This window comes from Pseudorca crassidens, chromosome 16 (genome assembly GCF_039906515.1).
Source record: "Pseudorca crassidens isolate mPseCra1 chromosome 16, mPseCra1.hap1, whole genome shotgun sequence".
In the NCBI taxonomy this organism is placed as follows: domain Eukaryota; kingdom Metazoa; phylum Chordata; class Mammalia; order Artiodactyla; family Delphinidae; genus Pseudorca; species Pseudorca crassidens.
Genome location: NC_090311.1, coordinates 80,362,478 through 80,388,359, shown reverse-complemented (window position 1 = coordinate 80,388,359; position 25,882 = coordinate 80,362,478). Strand labels below are relative to the sequence as shown.

At 42.3% G+C, this 25,882-nt stretch overlaps 1 protein-coding gene and 1 long non-coding RNA gene across 7 annotated transcripts in view; one reads left to right on the top strand and one right to left on the bottom strand.

The window, feature by feature from the left end:
• Positions 1 to 25,882, bottom strand: part of LOC137209416 (uncharacterized) — a 426,966-nt gene that overhangs the window by 306,816 nt on the left and 94,268 nt on the right. The gene's annotated exons all lie outside the window — the stretch shown is intronic.
• The window catches only part of MAP3K21 (mitogen-activated protein kinase kinase kinase 21), a 72,908-nt gene that overhangs the window by 16,468 nt on the left and 30,558 nt on the right, over positions 1 to 25,882 (top strand). For all 6 annotated transcript variants that reach the window (XR_010936048.1, XM_067711078.1, XM_067711077.1 and 3 more), the window contains exons 3-7: positions 5,573 to 5,721; positions 6,536 to 6,711; positions 15,337 to 15,577; positions 23,136 to 23,258; positions 25,220 to 25,370. Coding sequence is in view for 5 of the 6 variants with exons in the window: in XM_067711078.1 (XP_067567179.1) it covers positions 5,573 to 5,721; positions 6,536 to 6,711; positions 15,337 to 15,577; positions 23,136 to 23,258; positions 25,220 to 25,370 (840 nt within the window). In the remaining variant the exon portion in view is untranslated. The remainder of the gene's footprint in view (positions 1 to 5,572; positions 5,722 to 6,535; positions 6,712 to 15,336; positions 15,578 to 23,135; positions 23,259 to 25,219; positions 25,371 to 25,882) is intronic.

The window sequence follows — 25,882 nt, the reverse complement described above, 5'->3', positions numbered from 1 at the left end:
CTCGTGAGGCTGGGCAGAGGCACTGAGCTGCAGCTCCCGGTCAGCCCCGCCATCACGAGGGGAAACAACTGATACACTTAAAACCATTTTGGACCCAGACAGCCATTCTGTTTTTCACTTTTGGTATTGTATGCAATCAATTCCATGAGATATTCAGCACTTTATTATAAAATAGGCTTTGTGTTAGATGATTTTGCCCAACTGTAGGCTAATGTAAGTGTTCTGAGCACTTTTAAGAAAGACCAGGCTAAGGGTTCAAGTAGTTTAGGTGCATCAAATGCGTTTTCAGCTTATGATATTTTCAACTTACGAAGGATTTATCCAGACGTAACCCCATTGTAAGTTGAGGAAGATCCGTATGGGCCTTTTTGAAGAAGGTTTTGTGGTTTGGATCAAGATTGTTGTAATCACAACAGAATGGGTAACTTGAGATTTTGATTGTCCTATGACTTCCCTTTGGTAAGAGAAACTTGTTAAATCTGAGGTTTGATTAAAACTGGTCATAACTTGAGTAAACAGTAATGCTGTTTTGTAAGGCCTGTTGGTAAATAAACATAAATTTCACTTTAAGCAAAAATTTTGATTCCTCATGACTCACAGACAGAATATTAGCATGGAAGGAGTTTGAGAAAAAAATTTAGATAACCTCCTTCATTTTATGGCTTGCATTATCTAAAGATTAAAGCTTCTGGTTTGAGGATGGAGAACTGAACCAAAATGGAATCCCAGGTTAGCTGGATTTTCCATTCGGCTGTGTCTCATCAGGGGGTAAAGACACCATCCCTACCAGAACAACAGAGAAAAGTCACTCTGTTTATAGTTACAATGCACCAGGAGCTTACTTGCCTTCATTTAATGCTCATAAAATGCTGTGTGACTAGTATTAAAGTTCCAGGATTTTTCTGTTGTTTTTTTAACGGCTTTATTGAGATACAGTTCACACATCATACAGTTCACCCATTTAAACTCTACAATTCCATGGCCTTTACCTTCATCAGCACAGTCAGTTTAGGACATTTTCATAATCCAAAGAAGAAACCATGTACCCCTTGGCCATCACCCCAACACTCCATCCCTCCCAGCCAAGGCAAGCACTAATCTACATTTTGTATCTTTAGATTTGCTTATTCTGGACATTTCCTATAAATGGAATCAAATAATATGCGGTCCTCTGCCACTGGCTTTTCAATTAGCGTATTTTCAAGGTTCATGTCATAGAACGTATCAGAATTTCATTCTTATTTATTGCGGAATAATATTCCATTGGGTGGATGATACCACATTTTGCTTATTCGTTTATCAGTCGATGGCACGTGGGTTGTTTCCACATTTTGGCTAATTCTGAATAATGCTGCTCTGAACATTTATGAAGAAGTTTTTGTGAGGACATGAGTTTTCATTTCTCTTGGGTTTCCACCTGGGAGTGAAATTGCTGGGCCGCATGGTAATTATATGGTTAATCATTTGAGGAACTGCCAGACTGTTTTCCACCAGTTCTCGTTCCCACCAGCAGTGTATAAATACAGGCTTCTAATTTAATTGTTCTGCTTATGACTGTTAAGAAATTTTTCACCTGTGCCAGGGGTTCTATAGTGTCTTAGGGCCGTTTTGAAAAACACAGAAGCTTGTGCCTCACCCCTGACTTAATGACTTACACTCTGCTGGTGGAGACTGAGCCACATGTGTCTTTATAAAATATTCCATGTGTTTTCCTTGACTTAATCACAATAATTTTCTGACCACGTAATGCCAAAATACTTCAGTCAAATAGGTGATTATTTTAAGAAATTATACATCAAGACTCTGAAAACTAATAAAATATAAATCAGTTTTACATTTGGAATAATTAAGACTGTAACCATTTTACTATGTGTGCCTTTTAAAATAAACTCTGTAACTATAAGCTATACGAACGCTGTACAATCTATATAAATGCTTTAGAGCGACCTCACCTGCTGTAAACATAGAATCAAAAGTAAGAAAAAACAGATTTCTAAAATCAGCCAGAATATGGGTCTTGAAGTCCAGACACTCATGGAGAGAGGCCTTCCCTCAAAATCTGTTCATTTCTATTTCTCAATTATATGAGCTCGGTTATCTGATTTTCAGTAGAAGCATCTAAGCAGAAGAGGGGAGAGGGGTGCCAAGCTGGTAAAAAAAAAAAAAAAAGGCCGCTGAGAACAGAGTGGGCGCTAGGAGCAAACGAAAGCATGAAACGCTATGAAAAGGACTGGAATCTGCTGGCTTCCAGAACCACCTGGTTGTGGAGCCAACGTCCACACACATCTTCAGAACGCATGCATATATTAAAGCCCAGCAGAGTCCTAGATGTCAGGATGCAGAAGGCAGGGAAGGCTGTCCCTCTGAACTGCACAGACCTTTGCTTTAGAACCTCCTTCATAATATTCCCATAGAAATAATTGCATTCAAGAAGCATGGCTCTGGTCTGTGGTGCTGGGGGCTGCTATATATACTGGTGTATTTAGTGATCATCCTCTCTCGCCCCACTTCCTCCTTACCAGTTACTACCCTACGAGGTAACTTTGATAGATGCTATCATTGAACTTTTGCAATGTCTCCCGTGATTACCCCAGTTTCACAGAGTACATACCCAAGGCACTGAGAGGTTTAGAAATTTCCTCAGGGTTGTAAAACTAGTGAGTGAGTAGCAGACTCTGGTCCCTGGCCTAAGAGCCATGTTCCTGCTACCACAGCCCTTAATCATTAGGCTACTTGTATGCTCAGAAGAGGGCTTTTTTTTTTTTTTTAATAAATTTATTTATTTATTATTGGCTGCGTTGGGTCTTCGTTGCTGCACACAGGCGCTCTCTAGTTGCGGCAAGCGGGGGCTACTCTTCGTTGTGGTGCGTGGGCTTCTCATTGTGGTGGCTTCTCTTGTTGGGGAGCACGGGCTCTAGGCATATGGGCTTCAGTAGTTATGGCTCATGGGCTCTAGAGCTCAGGCTTAGTAGCTGGGGCACGCGGGCTTAGTTGCTCTGTGGCATGTGGGATCTTCCCGGACCAGGGCTCGAACCCATGTGCCCTGCATTGGCAGGCGGATTCTTAACCACTGCGCCACCAGGGAAGTCCCCAGGAGAGGGCTTTTTATACTATATCCCACCCAGTTTCAGAGAGCAGAAAAATATGCATTACACTTTAAAAATTGTCCCATCAGAATAGCTCCCTTCTTTTTCACATTGGCTTTTACCAGAATACCTCTCTCTGGAAAAATGACCTATCCTGAATTATTCATTCTCTGAAACTTCCAAGAGGCAAAGTTATGTTGTTATTGTTGGTTTTAATTTTGTTATTTGCTAAGGAGAATAGCAAGAAAGCTTCTTTGAATTTATTCAGTTTTCAGTTATTCTAATAATTTTTGTCCCCTGCACTGAGATGAGTTTTGTTGATCTATGAGTTCAGTTGACTTACTCTTGAAATTAAGAATGTGTCTCGCTAATGCACCATACCATAGATAATTTTCAAGATACTAAGCAGGTAGCCTTTGAAAAATCCTGGTTGCACCTTAATTGCTAATAGTTATAGCATTATATAATTTACAGGTTCTGCATTATGTATTCCTTTTTTAACAGAACATAAAGCAGTGCTTTTGAGATGGCAGAGGAAATGTCGCTGATACTTTATCAATGATTCAAGATCGGCTTCAGGGCCGTGTGAGTGGAGACATAGGCAACAGGTAGTAGTGGTCCCACAGCTCAGCCTCAGGTGTGCCGCTTCTAGGTCCAGTTGTCTTTCAGTGATGCCCTGCTGCGCCCCCTGCTGGAGAGGGAGCCCTGGGCTCAGGGACCTCGGGATGGAAGCGCCCCTGCTTTTAGGGCCGTGGAACATCAGCGGGAGGATCCCTGAGGCCCCTTTGAATTCAGGGCACGTTCTGTTGTTTCTGCCTTCCTTTTCTGAATGTTTTCAGTATGTAGTGCAGAGTCCACTGGGCACTAGTGGAGAGGTCTGAAAATGAAGTGATGATGGCCAGGGTGACCACCTGGGCTCCAGAGACGCCTGTTGCAGGCCAGGTCTTCTTCACAGAGGGCTTATTGTATCTGTGATGCTGTGAATCCCCACATCTCTTAAGATCGGGAGATAATCAAATGAGACTCAGAAATCAGTTCCAAAGCAAATTTAAATGATGTGGGTTTTTTGGGGTTATTCTGAGCTGTTTTGCCTTTCCTTAGGCATATGAAATGAGAATTAAGTTACTTCTTTAAATTTCAAGCTCTTTTTTTAACTTAAAGCGAATGAAGTTTTAAAAGATCAGAAAAGTAAAAAGGACCATACTAGTTATGTTAACAGAACTTAAAAATAAAGCAAATATAACTGTTCCTTATATGCTTATGTGTTTTAATTTAAAGTCAAGTGAGTGTCAGGAGTGGCCGATGTTTTACGTCAAAAGATAATTGGAGTGCACTTTGTGTTTTGAAGAAGATAAAGGAAAGCCAAGGTTCTGACTGGTTTTGTAGAAGAGAATAAATGTATATGATGTACAAGGCTTTTTTCTGTGCTCCTCTGTATTGCCTTGAACTGGGGTGTCTGAGACTGTCTAGTATAGGCATATACTGAAATTTGGTCTTCTAGCTTCATTTTAAAAGTTCACTTAGAGATCCTTTTATACTGTGTGTTTTCTCGTTCTTGTGTGTGATCGCATTTGCCCTTAAACTGAAGCAGCAGTGAACCTGCATCGCATCTGCTGATGCTTTGGAGAGCATGGCAGCTGCAGTTGTTCTTTGTTTATTCTCCTTTCACTTCACCTTCCTCCATTTCAAAGAAGACCTGTTATGTCCTCCCAGCAGGCTCAGGAAAACCCACAGGATTTCTTTGTCCATTACTATTAGGCATTAGGTGGAAACATTAGTAACACATCTCCTAAATAGAAAGGGAGGGGCAGAAAGAAACAATTTCAAAAACCTATTTTAAAACAGTTAGCATGGGACTTCCCTGGCGGTCCAGTGGTTAAGACTCGGCCTTCCAATGCAGGAGGTGCGGGTTCGATCCCTGGTTGTGGAGCTAAGATTCCCACATGCCTCGAGGCCAAAAAACCAAAACATAAAACAGAAGCAATACTGTAACAAACTCAATAAAGACTTTAAAAATGGTCCACATCAAAAAAATCTTAAAAAAAAAAAAAGTAGCATGATTCGATTTCAGTCCTGTGGTGAGTCATATGGGGCTGGAATCTTCAGTGTCCTGAAGATCCTCAATAGGTGTGGAAAAATTGAGATAGAAAGACAGATGTCGGAACAACCACATTGCTCTTCAAGTGTGTCCTGCTTCTGGACCCTGTTTAATTCAACCGTGTACTGCTCCTAAGCTTTCCTATCCGTTGAGTAGTTTCATTTCCTGTAATGAAGGCATAACCGATTTCGGGAAGGAGTGTATTTGCACGTGTCTGGAATGTTAACTGGAAGAACCCGCCCCTCGTGTTGGGATAAGGGTCCATATGGGCTTTGTTGGAAGAGAAGGTTCTCGTTAGGGGCTGGATGAAGGCTCTGATACGTTTCTCCCGCCAACTGTGTCATGAGGAAAAGACCCCGTTTAACTTTATGAAAACTCTGCTTTCCAGCTATGGAGTGGTGCTGTGGGAACTGCTCACGGGAGAGGTCCCCTATCGTGGCATTGACGGTCTTGCTGTGGCCTACGGGGTGGCAGTCAATAAGCTCACTTTGCCCATTCCTTCCACCTGCCCTGAGCCGTTTGCCAAGCTCATGAAAGGTATTTGGGCATCTCTGTTTTTGTGTGTCTGTGGGGGTGAGGGGAATTGCTCATTAGAATATCTGTATATTTTTTAAACCAAAAAGGTATCTTCTGTGATTCTAATTTTCAGTCGATTTTAGATTATACTATTTTAAGAATTAGAAGCCATGTCTTTGATCTAAGATGTCAGGTAAAGTTTTGATGAACTAAGTAACTTAAAAACAATCTAGTGACTCATTTATACAAAATTCAGTTGAATGGTAATAAACTTTTCATCAAATACACTAGCAGAGTTCAAAGACAATATTGAACTGGCTCCATATGTGCTATTTTTAATTCTACCTAATGATCAGAAATGTTTTACAGTCTTAACTGGCATGGTTTTGCCATGACCTTATCTATTTTGATCTTATTTTTAAAAAATTGTTAAGTAACTCTTTTTGTAAGCAGCAAGTTACCTTACTTATTAGACTATTTCTTAGAACCTCTCTTGTGACTGTACCATTTTAGAGACTTTGGTTTTCTTGGGTTGAGTTATAGAACTCTGTATCTGTAAGTCATGTGGCCAGGGCAGCTTAGGTGGACAGAGTTCATGGTACATGGTAAGGCAGAGAAAACACACATCCACATACTAATGTCAAATAATGCAGAATACAAGAGCCTCGTCTAATAGTAATTATTACACAGGCTGCCGACACAGACACTGTATAAAATAAAATTTGCAAAATCATTATCAATTGATGTTTAAAATCTTCAGCAGACACAGTCAACATGGGCTGATAATCTGAACTACGCTGAGAAATGGACTTACTGTGGTTCTTGTTTATTTTAGAATGCTGGCAACAGGACCCTCATATTCGTCCATCATTTGCCTTAATTCTTGAACAATTGACTGCAATTGAAAAGGCAGTTATGACTGAAATGCCTCAAGAATCTTTTCATTCCATGCAAGATGACTGGAAGCTGGAAATTCAACAGATGTTTGATGAGTTGAGAACAAAGGAAAAGGTGAGTGATATATATTAATTGCATAATGTGCTCACGCTTACGGAGATTGTGGAAAACCTGAGTCAAGAACCACTGTCAGCATTATGTTAAAATATTTTCGGACTTGTTGATTCTTCCCTTCCAGGCAAAACAAAACGAAACAGAACTGTACTCAAAACATATAATTGGAAAACAATAGAGGAATTTTCAAACGTAAAAAAATTTTTTAAAAAGGAGAGAGAGTGGCATACTAAACACTTAGTATACATTAACCAGCTTCAATAATTGTCAGTATTTTGTCACTTTGTTCATTTCTTTTTCCCATTATCATTTTTTTTAACTGCAGTATTTTAACTTAAAACCTAGACTCTCGTCATTTTACCTTTAAATGCTTCAGTATGCATCTCTAACTGGTAGGAATTTTTAAAATATCTTTCTTGCCATTATTATCTTAAAAAAATAAGTAATTCCTGGATACCGTGTGATACTCCATACCCAAATGTCACAGTTTGCCTCAAAGATGTCTTCTTCCAGTTGGTTGGTGCCAATCAGGATTTAAATGAGGGCTTCATGTTTTCAGTTAGGTCTTTTAAAGCTTCTTTTATACCAGTCCCTCCTCCTTTCCCCCCACCCTTTTATCTCCAAGGCGTTGCTTTGTTGGAGAAGCTGGGAAATTGTGTAATTTTTGAATTTCTTAATATGATGAGTGAAGCTCTGTTTGGTTTATGTATTTTAAGAAGAAGAAAGACAATAAACCTGAATGTTAAATGTGCTGAAGCTACATATATATTAACCACATACAAAGTGTGAAGTAGGAGAAGCAGAAGCACACCTGATTGGAAGGCAGGTAGTTGTACAGTGAGCTCCTGGTGACAGCTGACTGTCAGCAGTCACTGAAGCCCCCAAGGTCAGGGCATGGTACTACGCTTCACGCATAGTAAGTATTAGGCAGTATTTACTTCTTAGAAGATAGTTTTGTAGTACTTGAGCATTCTGATGACTCAAGGTTTATTCCGGTTGTCTGAGGTGTATAATTGTTCAGTAGGTTAACTTCTTGTACTTGGCAACAAATGTCTGGGCTAAAGTACAACATTGCAGGTTATTGATAACCTTTACAAAGCCATGTAATTGTCCAGAAAGGAACTTTTATACCTCATATATTTGTGATTCTAAAATAGAATTCTTTTTCAGTAGGCAGTAATGCTTTGCTAAATAAAGAGTCCATTTGCTTATTCCAGTGTACGTCATGGAAACATGGGATTATGACATAGCTGAGTCCTTCTCCCATGTTAAATTACCTTGACTTATGTAGTATGGCTCTCCTTTATGTCACTAGACTCTCACATTGACAGTAATACTGAAGGCCTATAGCCAACCTAAGGGCAGAGGAAAGGGCAAAAGAGGGCATGAAGAGATGTGGTTTGAATACATATGTATAAACATTTCTTGAGCTAGTGTCTATACTTCTGTGCGTGAAGCCAAGATATCATATGCCCAGATTCTATCCGTGAGCAACTTGCTTCTGTTATCAGGCTGAATTGGGAACGAATACAATGTATGTCATAGGTATTCCCCAAAGGGCAAATTGTTCACTGGAAAAAAAATACAGTTTAAGAGCTTGTCTTTGGGGACATTTTTCTGAGTTCCAGCGTTAGAATTTCCTTCCAGCAAACGTATTAAATGTCTGCTGTGTGCTGGGAAGCGTGTTAGAGCGCTGGGATACGCAGATGGACGTGGCAGCCTGTGTATCCTTGCGTGGTCCTTGCCGGCCAGGCTCGGGATTTGGATCTTGTTGACGGGTTTTAAAAGGGGGCTTGATGTACTGGCAACACTTTCCAACCAACCTCTGCCTTCCCTCCGTCTGCTTCCTTTGTGTAGTAATGAGATTACTGTTCTCTTAGGTACCCAGTCTCAAAGGTCTTGAAGATGTGGTCTTCTCTGTGACAGAGACCTTCAGTGGTAATTCACTCCCCTGACCCCTGTTGTCCCCACTCATCACCTGCAGTACTGCAGCAGCATCCTACCCGGGTGCCTCGCATCCAGCCTTGCTCCCCTAACTGAGCCCCTCGCCGCCACCAGTGAGCCTTCTAAAACGCAAATCAGGCCCACCTCACTTCAGTGGCCAATCCCTTTTCCTCATTAACTTCCTTGTCCTTCCATGTTGAACCTCACTTTTTCTCCAGCCAGACTGAATTCCTTCAAGTTCCCTTAACGCCACGCTCCTGACTTCCAGCCTTCATGTATATTCTTTCCTCCGACCCCGCCCTGGCTTTTATCCCCTCCTCACAGGTGCTGCTTCTTCATTCTCAGGCTCCCAGAGCTCCCTTCCCTTATCCTCTCGTACCACGTAAAGTGTGTCACAGTGTCCTGCGCCTCCCTTATCATGCCCACACTGAGTCATACTTTATTATTATCTGCGTCTTTATGTGTCTTTGGTCTGCCTTTTCTGCTGGTTAAGTTCAGGAACTATACTGTTTCATTCTTGGTCGTGTTCATCCACAGCACTGAACAAAGTACTTGGCCCATGGTAGACATTCAGTAAATACAATAAATACCTAAGTAAAGTTTCTTAACATGTTCCTAATATGTATTTTAATAGGTAAGAGATATTAGCAATTATTATTTTATTGTCATATTTTTAAGTGAAAAGGGAATTTAAAAGTGGATAAATGCCATGAGTCCTTCTTTGAATCTTATGCTATGAAAGAGGCAGACGACTCAGCTGTTTAACTTCTGGTTATATAATCTTGAGAAACTCCCACACGTTATGCACAAGGAGGTTAAGGTCATTCACTCTGAAGTATTGTTTGTAATAGTGAAAAACTGGAAACAACCCCAATATCCATTAATAGGGGAATAGGTGCCTAAACGACTGTATATTCATATAGTGGAAATCTGTACAGTACTTAAGATAAGTAAACTCCAGCTGTATGTTTCAACATGAGTAAGTCTCAGGCATAATACTGGGCAGAAAAAGCAGTTGCAGAAGGATAATCACATTATGTAAATTTATAAAACCACATAAAACAATACTATTCAGGGACTTCCCTGGTGGCGCAGTGGTTGAGAGTCCGCCTGCCAATGCAGGCGACACGGGTTCGTGCCCTGGTCCGGGAAGATCCCACATGCCGCGGAGCGGCTGGGCCCGTGAGCCATGGCCGCTGAGCCTGCGCGTCCGGAGCCTGTGCTCCGCAACGGGAGGGGCCGCAGCAGTGAGAGGCCCGCGTACCGCAAAAAAAAAAGAATCCGCCTGCCAACCTAGGGGACACGGGTTCGAGCCCTAGTCCGGGAAGATCCCATATGCCGCAGAGCAACTAGGCCTGTGCTCCATGACATCCCGCGAGCCACAATTGCTGAAGCCCGCGCACCTAGAGCCCATGCTCTGCAACAAGAGAAGCCACCGCGATGAGAAGCCCGCGCACCACGACGAAGAGTAGCCCCCGCTCGCCGCAACTAGAGAAGGCCCACGCGCAGCAACGAAGACCCAACGCAGCCTAAATAAATAAATAAGTTAATTAATTAAAAACAAAAAGAAAATGGTAGTGATGGATCAAGTACTTTAAAAAAAAACAATAATATTATTCAAATGTACAAAAAGACTGAAAGTATAGACAGGGGAAGGATACAGACCAACTTAAGGACAGCAGATCTGAAGAGGGAGGGGATGGGATTAGATATGATGCGCCTAGGACTTTAACAGACCTGAAACAGATATGGTAAAAATTTCGCATCTATTAGGTGTTGATAGTAAGTGCATGGGTATTTGCTATTCTCTCTAATCGTAGTATATTTTAAATATTTCATAATTTTAACTAAGTTAAAATTAAAAATAAAGGTTAGGGAGAAATCTGTGAGCTGTTAAAATCCTTTTTTTCTTTCTTTTTTTTTGGTAAGCCATATTTTTCAAATAGCAGACTTATAGGTAATTCACTCTCTTCCTTAGATTTTTCAGTATTTTGTGGGTTTAAAAATTCAAAACTGGCAAATGCAACCTTAGACCCTGACCCCACTGATAAGTACATAGAGTTCATATAATAAAAAATAGTCAGTCCCGTTTGAGTCTCTTCAGATCTTATCCTGAGCATCACGTTTGATTATAGGCACCATGTTTTAAAGAGCTTCCCCAGGTGGACGGCCAGGAAGGCGGGAGAGGAGCCTGCACATCTGAGCCTACAGAGAAGAGAAGTGAACACAGAAAGGGGCGGGGAGCGCAGGGCTGTCCTCGGTGCTGGAAGGACCTTGGAGGGAGGAACTGTGTTTCAGGTTGTTTTCAGAAGAACCAGAAGTAGGAGGACCTCTCGGCTGAATGCTCCAGGGATGAAGATCTATCTGGTCTCTGAGTCAACAACTTGCCAGCACTTGGAGCTGAGCTGGTGGTCCACAGCACAGTGGACTCTGCTTCAGCTGTTCTGCTCCCTGCCCTCCAGGAGTTCAGGCAGACCGCAGGGGTGACTGTATGGACGTCTACAAACCTATGGCCGGCCCTGCCCCCTCGTTATATTCCGTCTTTAGCGGAATGCCGGAATCTCCAGCAGTCTAGAGAAGTGGTTCAGACCGAGGGCTCCAGCCAGGCTGTCTCGTTGGGCTTGGGGCTCTGCCACTTGCTGACCAAGACCGTTCTGCCAGCGCCTCCCACAGTGAAGTGTCACAGAGATGCTGTCTCGGTCCCTCGGGGTGGTGTGGGCTTGCACGAGTGAGGCCCCCCCCCGGGGCTCAGAGCCTGTGCGCCACTTCACAGGCGCTAACAGTGCTAGCCTGACAGCAGAGGAAGCTGTGGCTTTGCTGGAAGCCGGGCAGGCTCCCAACAGCACCGCCCTCCCCATCCCCGGCCCAGGCGTTTGGGAAACGGGGCTCTGAGCCGTAGTCATACTGGAAAAGGACTGAGCGCGTTACTTTTTAAATCCTGCAGTTCTTTGAAGGATTACTGTCAGTGATATTGTTCATATGTCTTTTAGATACTTTAATACATTTCGTTGACTTAAAATGACAGAGGAAAGAGTCTGTTTTTTGTTTTGTTTTGTTTTTATACACCTCCCCAAATGGTTTTCGGGAATTCTAAAATTAGATGTTTAATAACCAAAGTAAAAACATTTGGGAGTGGGAGAGGACTTGGAGGAAGGATAAGACTTGAAATCACAGAATTTTAAGTGTGGAAGCAATGTTATTAATAACTATTATTATTTTAAACTCTTATTTTTAATTCTTGATAATTATTTATGAAACTGTAGGATAGAGGCACATTCAGTGAGTTCATTCTTAACATGTGCGGTGTAAAAATCAAAAAAAGCATGCTTCAAGAATGGATGACTCGGGAACATATGTATCTGTACAGCTGATTCGCTTTGTTGTACAGCAGAAACTAACACGCCATTGTAAAGCAATTATACTCCAATAAGGATGTTAAAAAAAAAAGAAAAGAATGGATGGCTCCTCTTTCTCCATTTTGAAGTCTTAAAAGTAGTTTCTTTGTTGTTCTTTGGATTCATTTTCGTTCTAGTGGTATCTTTTCTTTTTCTTTTTACGTGATTTCTGTGCAGTGCTTTTTGAAGTACAGCATTTATGGTATCTTGTGAGCCTTTGATTTACAATTAAAGAATATATAGTCCTTTATTTTTTCCCCCAAGGTTTCTAATTGCATCTTTTTTGATGGAGTCAAAAGCACTAAAGTAGACGTGCTCTATCTCCCTTTCTTGTTCACTGATTGCTTAAGGTAGGAGGCGTCAGACTTGGAATTAATGGTCAGTGACTTGGCCGTGCTCTGTGTTATTCAGTAAACTGTAGCCTCCATAGATACCGGTTCCTCCCCAGATTCCTGGCTTCTTATCTCTGTGTGTCTGTCTCTGTGCACTGGGTGCGTGCACCTGTCTTTGAACCACTGTACGAAGGCCTGTCACTGTTAATGATTAACACCTACTGCCAGGAATTTGGATTTTCCATTATTAAGTGGCCTGTGCCGAGCAATTAAACACGTAGTACTTGAGGAGTGATCTCAGCGACCAAAAGAATGTTTTTGTGTGCTTCATAATTTCAAAGTATCCAAAGGGCTTCTAACACCCCAGACTTTTTTTTTTTTACACACTTTTGCATGTTTTAAAATTCATTCAGAAGGAAGAGTCCTTTGGCTGCTTTCTCTTTGATGATAGTTTTTTCTCTTACGAAGTCTTAGGCAAGTGATTTTTTTTTTTTTTTTAATTTATAAAGTCATTGCAAGGAGATTCACATTTTGGTTTGGGACCTGGAATTTAAAATGGTTTCTTATGCAATTACTGTAGCAGTAACACAAAAAGCCTAAGTGAAGTTACTGCCTTTATCTCTTCCTCATGCCATTTCATTTCACAATAGCTAATTGGATTGTTATCTACACGACTGAAAAGTAATATCTTAACAAAAGGGCAGACGGTAATGAGTTAGAAATTAGAAGCTGACTGGAAATGAGCCTCTGTCCCCAAATACACTACAGTAAAATCTCCAATTTGGACAAACTGGTTGAAGAAAGCCACCAGTTAAATAATGGATTCCAGAATTTTTTTTCACAGGTAACATTTTCTTTTTTTTCCTTTCAAGTAATAAATAGTCATTTATATCTGGCACAATGTAATGAAGAAATACTGTTCTATAAAAATCAGCTGATGCTTATTAGCAGAAGTAATTTGAATATCAGTTGGTCTTAAGAAAATCATTTCTCCTGCCATTTCGTTTATGAAGGTTGTTTAGAAAAAATAAAGAATGTTTCAGAGGTGACTTTCGGTCCACTTTGGTAGAATTACCGTAAGTTCAGAATTGGTTTGATCTGAATAAAGAACCTTTATTTTTAGGGCTCTCCTTTTCTTCTTGATGTTATCACATTTGTCTGTGGGAGGATGGCCCTCCACGTTTATTTTCCTTTATGACTCCAGTCCCGTGGCCCAGCTCTCGTTCCTTCCGTGAGCCTCTGTCTTGCACTGTCTCTTCACACGTCAGTACTCTTGAGGTGGCCTCTGGAAAGCGGCCTGCTTGTAATAGAGTGTGACATGTTCACACCATACTCATAGCTCTCAAAGCTCACAGCCCAGAGCTCCACCTGAGAAGGCGGAGTTTCTCACAAAGTGTTTGGCATTAGGATATCCTAAGATTAGCTTTGTCTGGAGCGGTGGAACTAAAAGTTTGCAGATGCCTTGCTTTCTATGGGAGTGCTTGATTTATGGCAGGCTAGTCGGGAAGAGAAAGCAGTTCAGCACAGAAAGGAATATTTATGTCTCTGGTACAGGACGGAACACTTTACAGAAATGAAACAAGAATGCGGATGTAGATTAAAAACAATAGAGTTCTCAGTTTTACTACTGAATAAATTAATAGGAATAAAAGTATTCTTCATAGATTTTCTATTTCTTACAAGTGCAATCATTCTAAAACCAAAACCGAGAGGAAGTTACATTTTAATCAGTCAGTATCACAACAGAGGGACTTTTGTTAGCTAATTCATGATATCTGTGTATAAAGTGACGGTTTCCACCCATCCGTGGGATCCTGATAAGTTCTCTGTGTACTGACTGTATTTTCCAGCAGCTTATCGTTTTAGCGATGTTGCGTGTTCATTTCTCATGGGCCTTCACCTGACCCCTGTCACGTTCGCCTTGTTTTTCCCCTTAACCTCTCCACCACGGTGTGTTAATTCCCTAAGCAGATTCTTAAATACCCTAAGGAAAGACATCGGAACCGCCACAGTCTTTGCGACGAGAAGAACTATCCTTTCATTAGTCAAGCTTTCCCTTTTGGCTTTCATTTTAAATGGGACTTTAACATCGGTACTTGGTCGCTGTGTGTTGATGCCCGTCTTACGTGTCAGGTGATTGTACAAGCCAGAGACGATAACAGAGTGTGATGACCCTTTTCGGGCCATAAAACCAGAAGGGCCACAGACAGATGGGCCCTGGGGCCCACAGCTTGGCGCTCTTCACACCTGACGCTGTGGCCAGGTGTCCTGTGTGCGTCCCTGTGGATGAGGTGCAGCCTGCCCGTGTCCCGGGATTAGCCCGCTGGGCCTCGGCCTCAGGGGTGCTTATCTGCCTTCTTTTGAGTTGGGCTTGGAAAAAGGTGGGTAAAAATCTCATAAAGAACCTTCCATGGGCTTCCCTGGCGGCGCAGTGGTTGACAGTCCGCCTGCCGATGAAGGGGACACGGGTTCGCGCCCCGGTCCGGGAAGATCCCACGTGCCGCGGAGCGGCTGGGCCCGTGAGCCATGGCCACTGAGCCTGCGCGTCCGGAGCCGGTGCTCCGCAACGGGAGAGGCCACAACAGTGAGAGGCCCGCGTACCACCAAAAAAAACCCAAAAAATTTCGTAAAGAGCCTTCCATGAAGAAGGGCAAATCTGAGCAACCACATGGTAAGGCTCAAAACCTGCCACTTAATGATGCTTACGGCCCCTAATAAAGCAGGATGCCCCCCCGCCCCGCCCCCCTAAAAAACACCCCCAAAACCATGAAACATAAAAACCCTAGAAGGGCCAGAGGGAGCCTTGTGCGCGTGCGAGTCCCTGATGTGCTGAGGTCCAGCGCGGCCCGTCTTGGCTGCAGGGGGCGTGGTCCGGGGGACCTGCAGCGGGCGGGCGGCGGAGCTGCGCGGGACGCGGCAGCCCGAGGTGACGCTGACGCTGTCCCCTGCGGCAGGAGCTGCGGTCCCGGGAGGAAGAGCTGACGCGGGCCGCCCTGCAGCAGAAGTCACAGGAGGAGCTGCTCAGGCGGCGGGAGCAGCAGCTGGCCGCGCGGGAGATCGACGTGCTGGAGCGCGAGCTCAACATCCTCATCTTCCAGCTGAGCCAGGAGAGGCCCAACGTCAAGAAGAGGAAGGGCAAGTTTAAGAGGAGCCGCCTGAAGCTCAAAGACGGGCGTCGGATCAGTTTACCTTCAGGTACGATCTTGTCCCCATGTTCCCTAAGACCCGGGTGGTCATCCCTCCCGCGCGCTTCTTTGTTTCATCAGAACTGGGGGAGTGAGCTTTTAAAGCATCGAACGAATGAGATCTTCATCTCTTGCTTCAGTTCGTGGTCATAGTAACGACCTAATGAGTTTTCACGGGTGAAACAGCCTAGGGAGGGAGTGCACCGCAGGCCACTGTGTGCTGGGAATCCCACCCCAAGCATCCTCTCCTGTTAGTGGAGACACTGATTTACTCCTTTGGAAATCAAAGCAGAACTAATTGCTCTTTAGCTGATTGCACTGAACCGGCATCACTCGGCATGGTGAAAATCCAGCCCAGAACTATCTTACTCAAAACGTGTAAACAATTAAGAAACATGAAAACAGTGAAGAAATGATTTCTTTCACCCTACCCAGGGCGAACTTCTTGTTTCTAATCGTAATAGCAAGAAAAGTGGAATAAATTAAAAGGTACAAGTGCAAGGTCAATTAGCAGCAAAGAGCTGATTATTTGTCTATGTATTTAACATTATACAACAGTTAGGATTTCATTTTATTTGGGGGAGAAAAAGTCCAATTGAACATTTAACTTAAAACAATCTTAGTACCTAATTTTTTAACCAGATCAAAGTTGTGAACCTAAAGAACAGACGTATATTTTAAAATTGTAATTTAAGCCAACTTTTCATTAGTCATCACAACTGTCTGGCTGCAATTACCTTTTAAAATCTGAACATACTTAGGTTTTGTCACTAAGTTATTGCTTCCACAAGGATCGCGGGGCTGTGATCTGGGGCACTAAGGTTGCTATTCACACCCTCAGCAAAGTGTATCTAGTGCCTCGGTTACACGCCCACTTTCATCTGAGGGTTCAAAATCGTTGAGGTATGAGAACGAACCAGTAATTCTAGGGAAACTTTTAAAAATATTTCTGAACCATTGTGACAATAACATAGAAGGAATACGTGTTAGGAGACACTAAACAGAATGCAAAAGAGCAAACATATGTTAGTTCACGAAATCAAGTTCTTTGATGTTATGTGTTACACTTTGCTTAAGGGGACACCAGATGTCTGCCTGTGTTTTGCAGCTCTTTCTACCAGGGAAGGACTGTGACAGAACTCAGAGCTGGCTGCACCTGTATAGAATGTGCAGTAAGGTCTATATATCTGTTTCTACCTCTCTCTGTGTCTCTCTCTGTATGTATTACATCTTAGATTGCTCCTCGTGGATTCTAGTGTTTTCCTGAGGTGTTTGATAATGGTGTGGAAATTTGACTTAAATAACAGTAACAACAGTTTTGTTTTATATAAAGTATGTATAAATTGTCTTGTAAAAATACTTACTGCAAAATCCTAGAAGCCTTGCAGCATACTGTGATCTTTTAGGTTATGGCAGAAGTCCTCAACTGATCAGAAAATTGCTGGAATGGGGTAGCCAGGAGTACACAGTATACATTATTGATTATGTGTTTTGATGAGGTGAGAACAGGCAATGGGTCCTTAATTCATTTTACCTTCGCCCTCTCTGGGAACAAAAAAGGTACTTTTCCAGGTTCTTTTCTAATATTTGCTTTTAGCCAAAGTGTAACTCGAAGGACCATTCACTGGACGGTCTGATATGTCAGACATAATTTAAAATATTTTCTGTATGACGAGGCTTCTGCTTTCAATATAGATGATAGAAAAATTCAGAGCGGCGCTCAGTGTGAGTTTTCTTCTCCAGTCCTGAGCTGTATCAGCATTCTTCTATCTGTGCTGTGACTATGTTACCATAATTAATATTTATTGATTGCCTTGCAAAACTTTGGATGGGGGAGCTAATTAGAAACTGATGGAAAATAAACTTGGGGGAAACAATGAAATCATTCCAGTGATTCTTTAGTCTTCCTGGGAGAGTGATTCAATAAAATATCTCAGGATTCCCGAGGTTCTTCTTCTCAAATGTTGCTTGGCCTAATGCCTTGCATTTATTCAGCGCAAATTGAATATATTTTACCGTTTTTGCTAGATTTATATTATTCCTGGATTGTACTATTTGCCTTTTCTATTTCTGAGAATAGAGGGGTCCTTTTAGTTACACATTACTTTACCTTGTGCCGCTTAATAAAAGATTCTAGTTAAAACATAACGCATAAAATCTACTAATCCTGATCCATTTTGAAGGAATGAAATGCAACTTCTATAATTTAGGATGGCAGTTACCTCTTCTGCCCACAAGATGGTGCTACATTGTTGTGACACTGGTACCACTAGGGAAACTCTTTTTCTCATTTGAATCCCCCAGCTCTACACTCCCCTCTCCACACACACACATACACACACATACACACCCAGGGATTACTTGCCCAACATCCCAAAGTAGGACACACATCCAAAGATCCAAAGAAAAGAATGATAACTAAAAAAATAATTATTTTTCTCCTTCAGGAATCTTGCTGAGTAGAGAAAGCAATTATTTGTACCTTATTAAGTTCATGGGAGTTAGCTGATTCTGATATTATCATCTGCTAGAAAATTCTTTGAGGTACCAGATTTTAGTACTATTTAATGGTACATTTTTAAGGAAGAAGCGGCTGATAGGTGATAGATTGAGGGGTGGCGATACTTTCCTTTCAGCATACCAAATTACTTGAACCCCTTTTGCAGGCTTTTTTCCATGTGTAACTAGCTTAAAGAATTTCTCAGAAACATATTTGAGACTCCTACAAACTGGTTCTTAATATTTATGCCTGTGGATCTTTCAAAAATTTGTTATTAAATGTGAATAATTATCTAAGTATTGTAATTTTGTCCTTCAGAATCACTGATGGTAGCTTTGACTCTCATGGCTACTTATAGCTATGGTGACTTACTGCCGGAAAACTCAAATGTAATTATTCCTGCTGGCAATCCTGCATAGCTAGCGAATAAGGAAGAGAAATGCTTATAAAACGAGACAGCATAATCTAAGAGTTTGTAAATGATATTTTGTGCATCCTTGGAATTTGTAGAACGAAAAAGAACGCTCGTGGCAGATATTTTTATATTGTTACCTCTTTGTATCACTCCTGCTGTATTATGTTCATTCTGAACCAAAGTTGTGTTTTTAGAACATATAAAACCGGTCAAAGAGGTTCTGAAGCTTTCAGAAGCCGGCGTGTCTCTAAAGCCTGGTATTCTCACTTGAGCCATTTCAGAAGTGCCCGAGTCCCGCCTGGGATGCGTGAGTGTGAGTGAGTGTGTGCACAGCCATAGGGAGGGAAGACAAAAGCTCCACCAGGACTCTTCAAAGAACACTGCAGCTTCCGCTGCAGAAGCGACGGCTCCCTCCGAGCCGCGTCAGTGTCCATAAATATTGCCAGGGGAAACGCAAGTACAGGTTTACTCAGAAGCCTGTGGCCCACACGATAACCTGCCATGAGCAGATACCTTGAGAACACGTCTAGCAAGCGGTCCAGAGAAAAACTGGACATTGGCCAGGGCCCCTTCACAGTTCAGCCCAAGTTTTCCTAAATGTGTAACTAGGACAGAATCAAGCTTTCCCCGTTTCATAGGGACAAGGGTGTTTATCATAAAGAATATTCTATTTATGTCTAAAGCACAGAGCGCCTTTTTTTCCCCCTGACTGAAAGTCTTTAGATTTTTTCAGAAGGTCGGAAGCACCCCAGATCTTAGGGATTGTGGAAGTCCAGTCTTGTGCCTTTGTAACTCGCCCTTGGCCTTAAAACCTTCCGTGCTGTTTGCCTGAGCTGTGCCTGGCGTCTCTCTTCCCATCATTTGTTCCCCATGGTTTGCCATCCAGATGCCGTGGCCTGATTCTGTGTTCTAGTGCGGAGGCCTGCAAGAGCAGCCCTCCTTCTGCTCTGGGCCGGAGGTTCATCCCCAGCGTACAGACAAACCACGGGGCCAGTTGAACCTTTATCACGCGCTTCGGTCTAAGCTGTTTCATATCTTTGGATAAGAATATTTCTTTCTTTTCCTACCTGCTTCCCCTCCCCCCAGTTCAGTTCGTCATCTGCCCTGATGAGCTGCTTTCTTGCATCCATTCTTTCCTTTCCTTAACTGCTCTGCCCAGTCAAGTCTTTCTTGCTCACGTAGATGGTAGATGGACAGAGCCTCCCATCTGGCACGTCATTTCCATTCACTTTGTCTTCACAACATGATCTCTGCCCCTGTGTGACTTGTAATCTTTTCTTTTAATTGGAGTACAGTTGCTTTACAATGTTGTGTTAGTTTCTGCTGTGCAGCAAAGTGAATCAGCTATACGTATACACATATCCCCTCTTTTTTGGATTTCCTTCCATTTAGGTCACCACAGAGCATTGAATAGAGTTCCCTGTGCTATACAGTAGGTTCTCATTAGTTATCTATTTTATACATGGTATCAATAGTGTATATATGTCAATCCCCATCTCTCAATTCATCCCACCCCTCCCCCCTTGGTATCCATACATTTGTTTTCTATGTCTGTGTCTCTATTTCTGCTTTGCAAATAGGATCACCTATACCATTTTTTTAGATTCCACATATATGGGCATATACCCAGAGAAAACCATAATTCAAAAAGACACATGCACCCCAGTGTTCATAGCAGCACTATTTACAATAGCCAGGACATGGAAACAACCTAAGCGTCTCTCAACAGAGGAATGGATAAAGAAGATGTGGCACGTGTATATACAATGGAATATTACTCAGCCATAAAAAGGAACAAAATTGGGTCATTTGCAGAGATTTGTAGAGATGTGGAGGGACCTAGAGTCCGTTGTACAGAGTGAAATAAGTCAGAAAGAGAAAAACAAATACCGTATACTAACGCATATGTGTTACTTGTAATCTTAAACAGAGAAGACATTGATTCAGCAAAGATTTGCCACGTACCTTTCCTGTGCACATTTGGGGGTGGTCACAGTGATGGCAGCTGACTCCTTCCCCCCAACATAGAGAGCTGACATTGTATTGGGGGCAGCCTTAAGCTAATAATTAAACAAATGCTTATTTTTTTTGCTGTAATTATGAACTACTGTGAAGGAAAAGTCCTGTGACAGTGATTAGTAGAGAGATGTCTCCTGGTCTAAGGAGATCACAGACAGCTTCCTCACAAAGAAACATTTAAATGGAGACTCGAAGTAGGAATTTACCAAACACGAGGGGAACAGGCAGGGAACACCTGCGAAGAAACTTGGTTTCTTCCAGGAATTGAAAAAAGACCAGTGTGGCTTGACTCTGCCCCCTGGGCCAAATCCAGCCTCCCACCTGTTTTGTATAGCTCACAAGCTAAGAACATTTAAATACTAGAAAAAACGACTTTCTGACACATGAACATTGCAGGAAAGGTAAACTGCAGCATCCATAATAGAGTCGCATTGGAGCACACACATTTATGTGTTTGTGGGAATGCTTTCTCGCTCCGTCAGACCATATGGCTCATAGAAACTCAAATATTTACTGTGTGGCACTGCTTAGGAAAAGTTTGCTGAGCCCTGGTGTAGACCACGGCGAGTGATGGGAGAGCAGGGCACAGTGAGGCTAGCGTGGCACAAGGAGCCCAGACTCTGATTTGCAGGGGACTGAAGAGGATGTTATGATTTTGACCTGTAACTTTAAGAATGATGAAAAGCCTTTGAGGGATTTTAAGCAGGGGAATGATAGTCAGCCGTGCATTTTTAAAAAGACATCTGCCTGCTATGAGGTAGACCAGAGGGGCCAAACAGAGACGCTGAAAGATCGAGCAAGGGATTGTAGCAGCCTCGGCGTGAAATGATGGTGGCAGCGGAAATGGAGAGAACAGAAAGCATCACTCATGTGTGTTGAGCATTTATTATGTCCTGAGCCCTGTGCTTAAGTGTTTTCTGTATTTATTTGTATTTAATTTTTCCTAACTGTCCTGTGAAATAGGAATAATTATTTTTTCCATTTTTGTCAGTGAAGGTGCTGTGACTTCAAAGAGATTAAGTCACTTTCCCAAAATTCATGTGGCTAGTAAGTGATAAGCTGGGATTCATTCACATCTGGAGTTTGCTGGTTCCAGAACCTAGAATATAAATTTCTCAGCTATAACTCTGAGAAGGATATATAACGAGTTTTACAAGATATTTTGTGTTTGACTGGATATGGTGGGTCAGGGAGAACACAATATCAAGAAAAGTTTCAAATTCCTAGCATGAGCAATTGGATAGATGTCTTGCCTACCAAATTCGAACTCCTCATTTCAAATACCAGGTGGTTCTTTAAAGTTCTTGAATTTTCAAAAAGGCAAATTATAGCTGTCTTGCCTATGTGAAATGAACATGTGTCAAGGATTTTATTCAACTTATTAATTAATGAGGGAACCACTTAAAATCGGTTCACATGAGAATTTGAGGACCTAAGTGTTTATGGTCAATTTAGTAAAGAAATGTTAGGATTAGATTGCTAGGCTAAATACAAACCCAATATGGCAGTAAATCATAACCTTTGGGATTTTCTTTTACACCAGACAGCAGTTATTTGCATCATCACCAGACAAAATCTACAAGTTAACCTCTGCTCCTACTGAGTTGTAAAAATAGCCCAGTCAATAGAACATCAGTCAGAGGTTAAGCTCGGCACTGCACTGAAAGAACATCCAGTAATTTCTTTTACCTGCTTCCAAGTTTCTGATAATTTTTCTGGCAGTTAACAGAGTTTTCCCAGACACCCTCCTCTTTCCTCTGATAATATGACTTTTCTTCCGTATGTTCCCATAGTTCTTGGCATATCTCTGGCATGAGAGCTACCCTATATTACAGTTAGGTAATAGTAACCATCGTATGTACGTACCGTGACCACAAAACGCTTTCAGCTGCAGGCAAGGGGGAGTTTCTCTTGGCCCTGGCTGGTTCTGAAAATTAAACCAACACAAGCCCGATCCACAGGGGAAGAGCATAAAAATGTACTTAATGTAAGTTTCTGTGACGTGGGGGCCTGCATCAGGAAAGGAAGACCCAAAGAAACAGACCTGAATGTTGAGGAAGGTTGATGAAGAGTGGATGGTCACGTGGAAATGTGACAGGCTAAGTAGTAAACGTTGGGGTGGCATGTCAGGAGCCCCGCATAACGTCCGCTTTCCGTTCTAATCACCACGGCAACCCTGGGAGGTGTCTGCTGTTCTAGCCAACAACCACAGAGACCAGCGCCGAGAGGCTCCTGACTAGTTTGGGGTCTGTAGTCCGTTAGTGACAGAACCAGGACTCATGTAAACCCAGGGTGTCTCCCATCTCGATTTCGTTTTCAACTCTATCAGACTGAACGAAGGTAACTCTCTCTCCCCGGAAAACAGTGAGTTCTGCAATACGCAGTAATAGTTTCTTTCCTTGTGAGCATGTGTCTCTCACCGTGCCTCATGCGTCATGACTCTGAGTCATTGTTTACAGACATGAGCCCTGAATGGAAGATAAGTAAGAAACTAGGAACAGACTCTGAGATACACCATATGCTTACTGTCTGGCCGTTCCTGCTTTTATTGCCATGTGCGAAACCTGGGGCTACAGGAATAACCGAAAACCATGGGCTCTCAGATCTCTTTTTTTTTTTCCCCGTATCTGACAGATTTCCAGCACAAAATAACCGTGCAGGCCTCCCCCAACTTGGACAAACGGAGGAGCCTGAACAGCAGCAGCTTCAGTACACCGAGCAGCCCCACGGTGATCCCCCGACTCCGGGCCATACAGCGTGAGCTTTCTCCCCCACGGGGGGGCTTCTGGGCGGTTTTCTGTCACTAACTGACTGGGATCCAACTGAAGCAGACATTCGTAGCCGGTTCTAACCCTGTGATATTTAGGAGGTGTCAGGACTATTTGGTCTTATCTTCCTTAGTCTCATTTTCTCGTTCTCACAATCAATGATTTTTAGATTCCACGCAATCGGTGATGTGACCAGGCCACAGAGTAGAAAGTGAAATAGTATCGTGGGACATTTTGTTAAACGCCTGCCTGCGTGACCTCGTTATATCAGTAGCCTCTTTATGGATATTTTGAAAGCTGAAATCAGGAATTCAAGGTTACTTCCATTTGTTTCATTGTTTTTTAAGGAAAAAAATATTTTGCTTTTTGAAATTTTGCTTGAATTTGGTCTGTGTTGACCAACCTGATGCAAACAGCCCTCCACTTAGGGTGGCTCGACTTAGGGTTTCTTGACTGTATGATGGTGCAGAGTGATTCACATTCAGTGGAAACCGTACTTCGAATTTTGAATTTTTATTTTATTTTATTTTAATTTTTTTTGCGGTACGCGGGCCTCTCACTGCTGTGGCCTCTCCCGTTGCGGAGCACAGGCTCTGGACGCGCAGGCTCAGCGGCCATGGCTCACGGGCCCAGCCACTCTGCGGCATGTAGGATCTTCCCGGACCGTGGCACGAACCCGTGTCCCCTGCATCGGCAGGCAGACTCTCAACCACTGCGCCACCAGGGAAGCCCTCGAATTTTGAATTTTGATCTTTTCCTGGGCAGTGATACTGGGTACCATCCTCTCTTGTGATGCTGGGCAGTGCACCATCACGAGGGTGAACAACCCATACACTCACAACCACTGTGTACCCACATAAGCAGTCTGTTTTTCACTTTCAGTACAGCGTTCAGTAGGTCACATGAGACATTTGACTTTATTATAAAATAGGCTTTGCATTAGATGATTTTGCCCAACTATAGACTAGTGTAAGTGTTCTGAGCACATTCAAGGTGGGCAGGGGCTAAGCCATGATGTTTCGTAGGTGAGGTGTATCAAACACGTTTTCACCTTATGATACTTTTAACTTAGGATAGATTATTGGACGAAACCCCATCATAAGTCGGGGAAGATCTGTCCTTCAAAATACCACTTAGTATTTTGATTTTAGAGTGTTCAGCCTAGTGGAAAAAATAAATAGACTAATTCATCTGGCATCCTCGCACTGTGAGAGTTTCAGTTAGACCCAAAGGGGATATTTTTACCCCCTGTGGAGGTATGTCATAATGTTTTCAGCTGTGTTTTTAGAACCTCTGGTGTGTGACGGGGTTGTTTTCTAAGTGGGTAGTAATAGCCACTCTCCCAGTGACTCCCAAGCCAACTGTCAGTGCACAGAGAGGCTGGGGGTTGGCATATGTGTGTGTCAGCAACATGTGGGCGTTAGACGTGAGTGTAAACCGCCCAAGAGGGGGTGAAATAAGGCAAGACGTGGGGAAACTTACATACATTCAGGTTTTTAAAGGTAATTGAAGCCAGACAGTTGTGATGACTCATGAAAGATTGGCTTAAATTACAATTTTAAAATATACCTTTGTTCCTTAGGTTCAGAACTTTGATTTGGTTAAAAAATTAAGTATTAAGTTTGTTTTCAGTTAACTGTTCAATTTGACCTTTTTTCCCCCAAATAAAATGAAATCCTAACTGTTGCATAATGTTAAATACATAGATAGATAAATAACTCTTTATGGCTAATTTACCTCAAATTTGTATCTTTTAATTTAGTTCACTCTTCTTGCTGTTATTAGAGATAGAACTTTGCCAGCAGTAGGGTGAAAGAAATAATTTCTTCGTTGTTTTCATGTTTCTCAATTGTTTACACGTTTCGACTAAGATAGTTTTACAACTGATTTGATTCATTTTAACTTAACAATTTTTTAATTGGTTAATGAGTGATGATGTTCTCTGTTTAGTGACCTCAGATGAAAGCAATAAAACTTGGGGCAGGAACACGGTCTGTCGACAAGAAGAATTTGAAGATGTAAAGAGGAATTTCAAGAAAAAGGGTTGTACCTGGGGTCCAAATTCCATTCAAATGAAAGAAAGAACTGACTGCAAAGAAAGGTACTTGTGTGACATCTGGTGGCATTCCAGTGTGTACTGTGATAAATAGCAGTGTGTTTTAAATATTGCACTGGCCAGACCTAACTTTTATTTATTTATTTTTAATTAATTAATTTATTTTTTGCGGTATGTGGGCCTCTCACTGTTGTGGCCTCTCCCGTTGTGGAGCACAGGCTCCGGACGCGCAGGCTCTGGGGCCACGGCTCACGGGCCCAGCCGCTCCGCGGCACGTGGGATCTTCCCAGACCAGGGCACGAACCCATGTCCCCTGCATCGGCAGACGGACTCTCAACCACTGCGCCACCAGGGAAGCCCAGGCCAGATCTAACTTTTAAAAAGCAATTAGAGTAATACAGAGATACCTGAATATAATTTCATTTCTAGGATGGGTTTATCCTACTAAATCAATTATTATTTAGTTAAGCAATTAAAAAGATTCTCTGTCTCTTGTTAAGGTTTTATCTGTACTTTGTTAGCTCTTTAAAACATAGAGGCCAATATGTTCTCTTTAC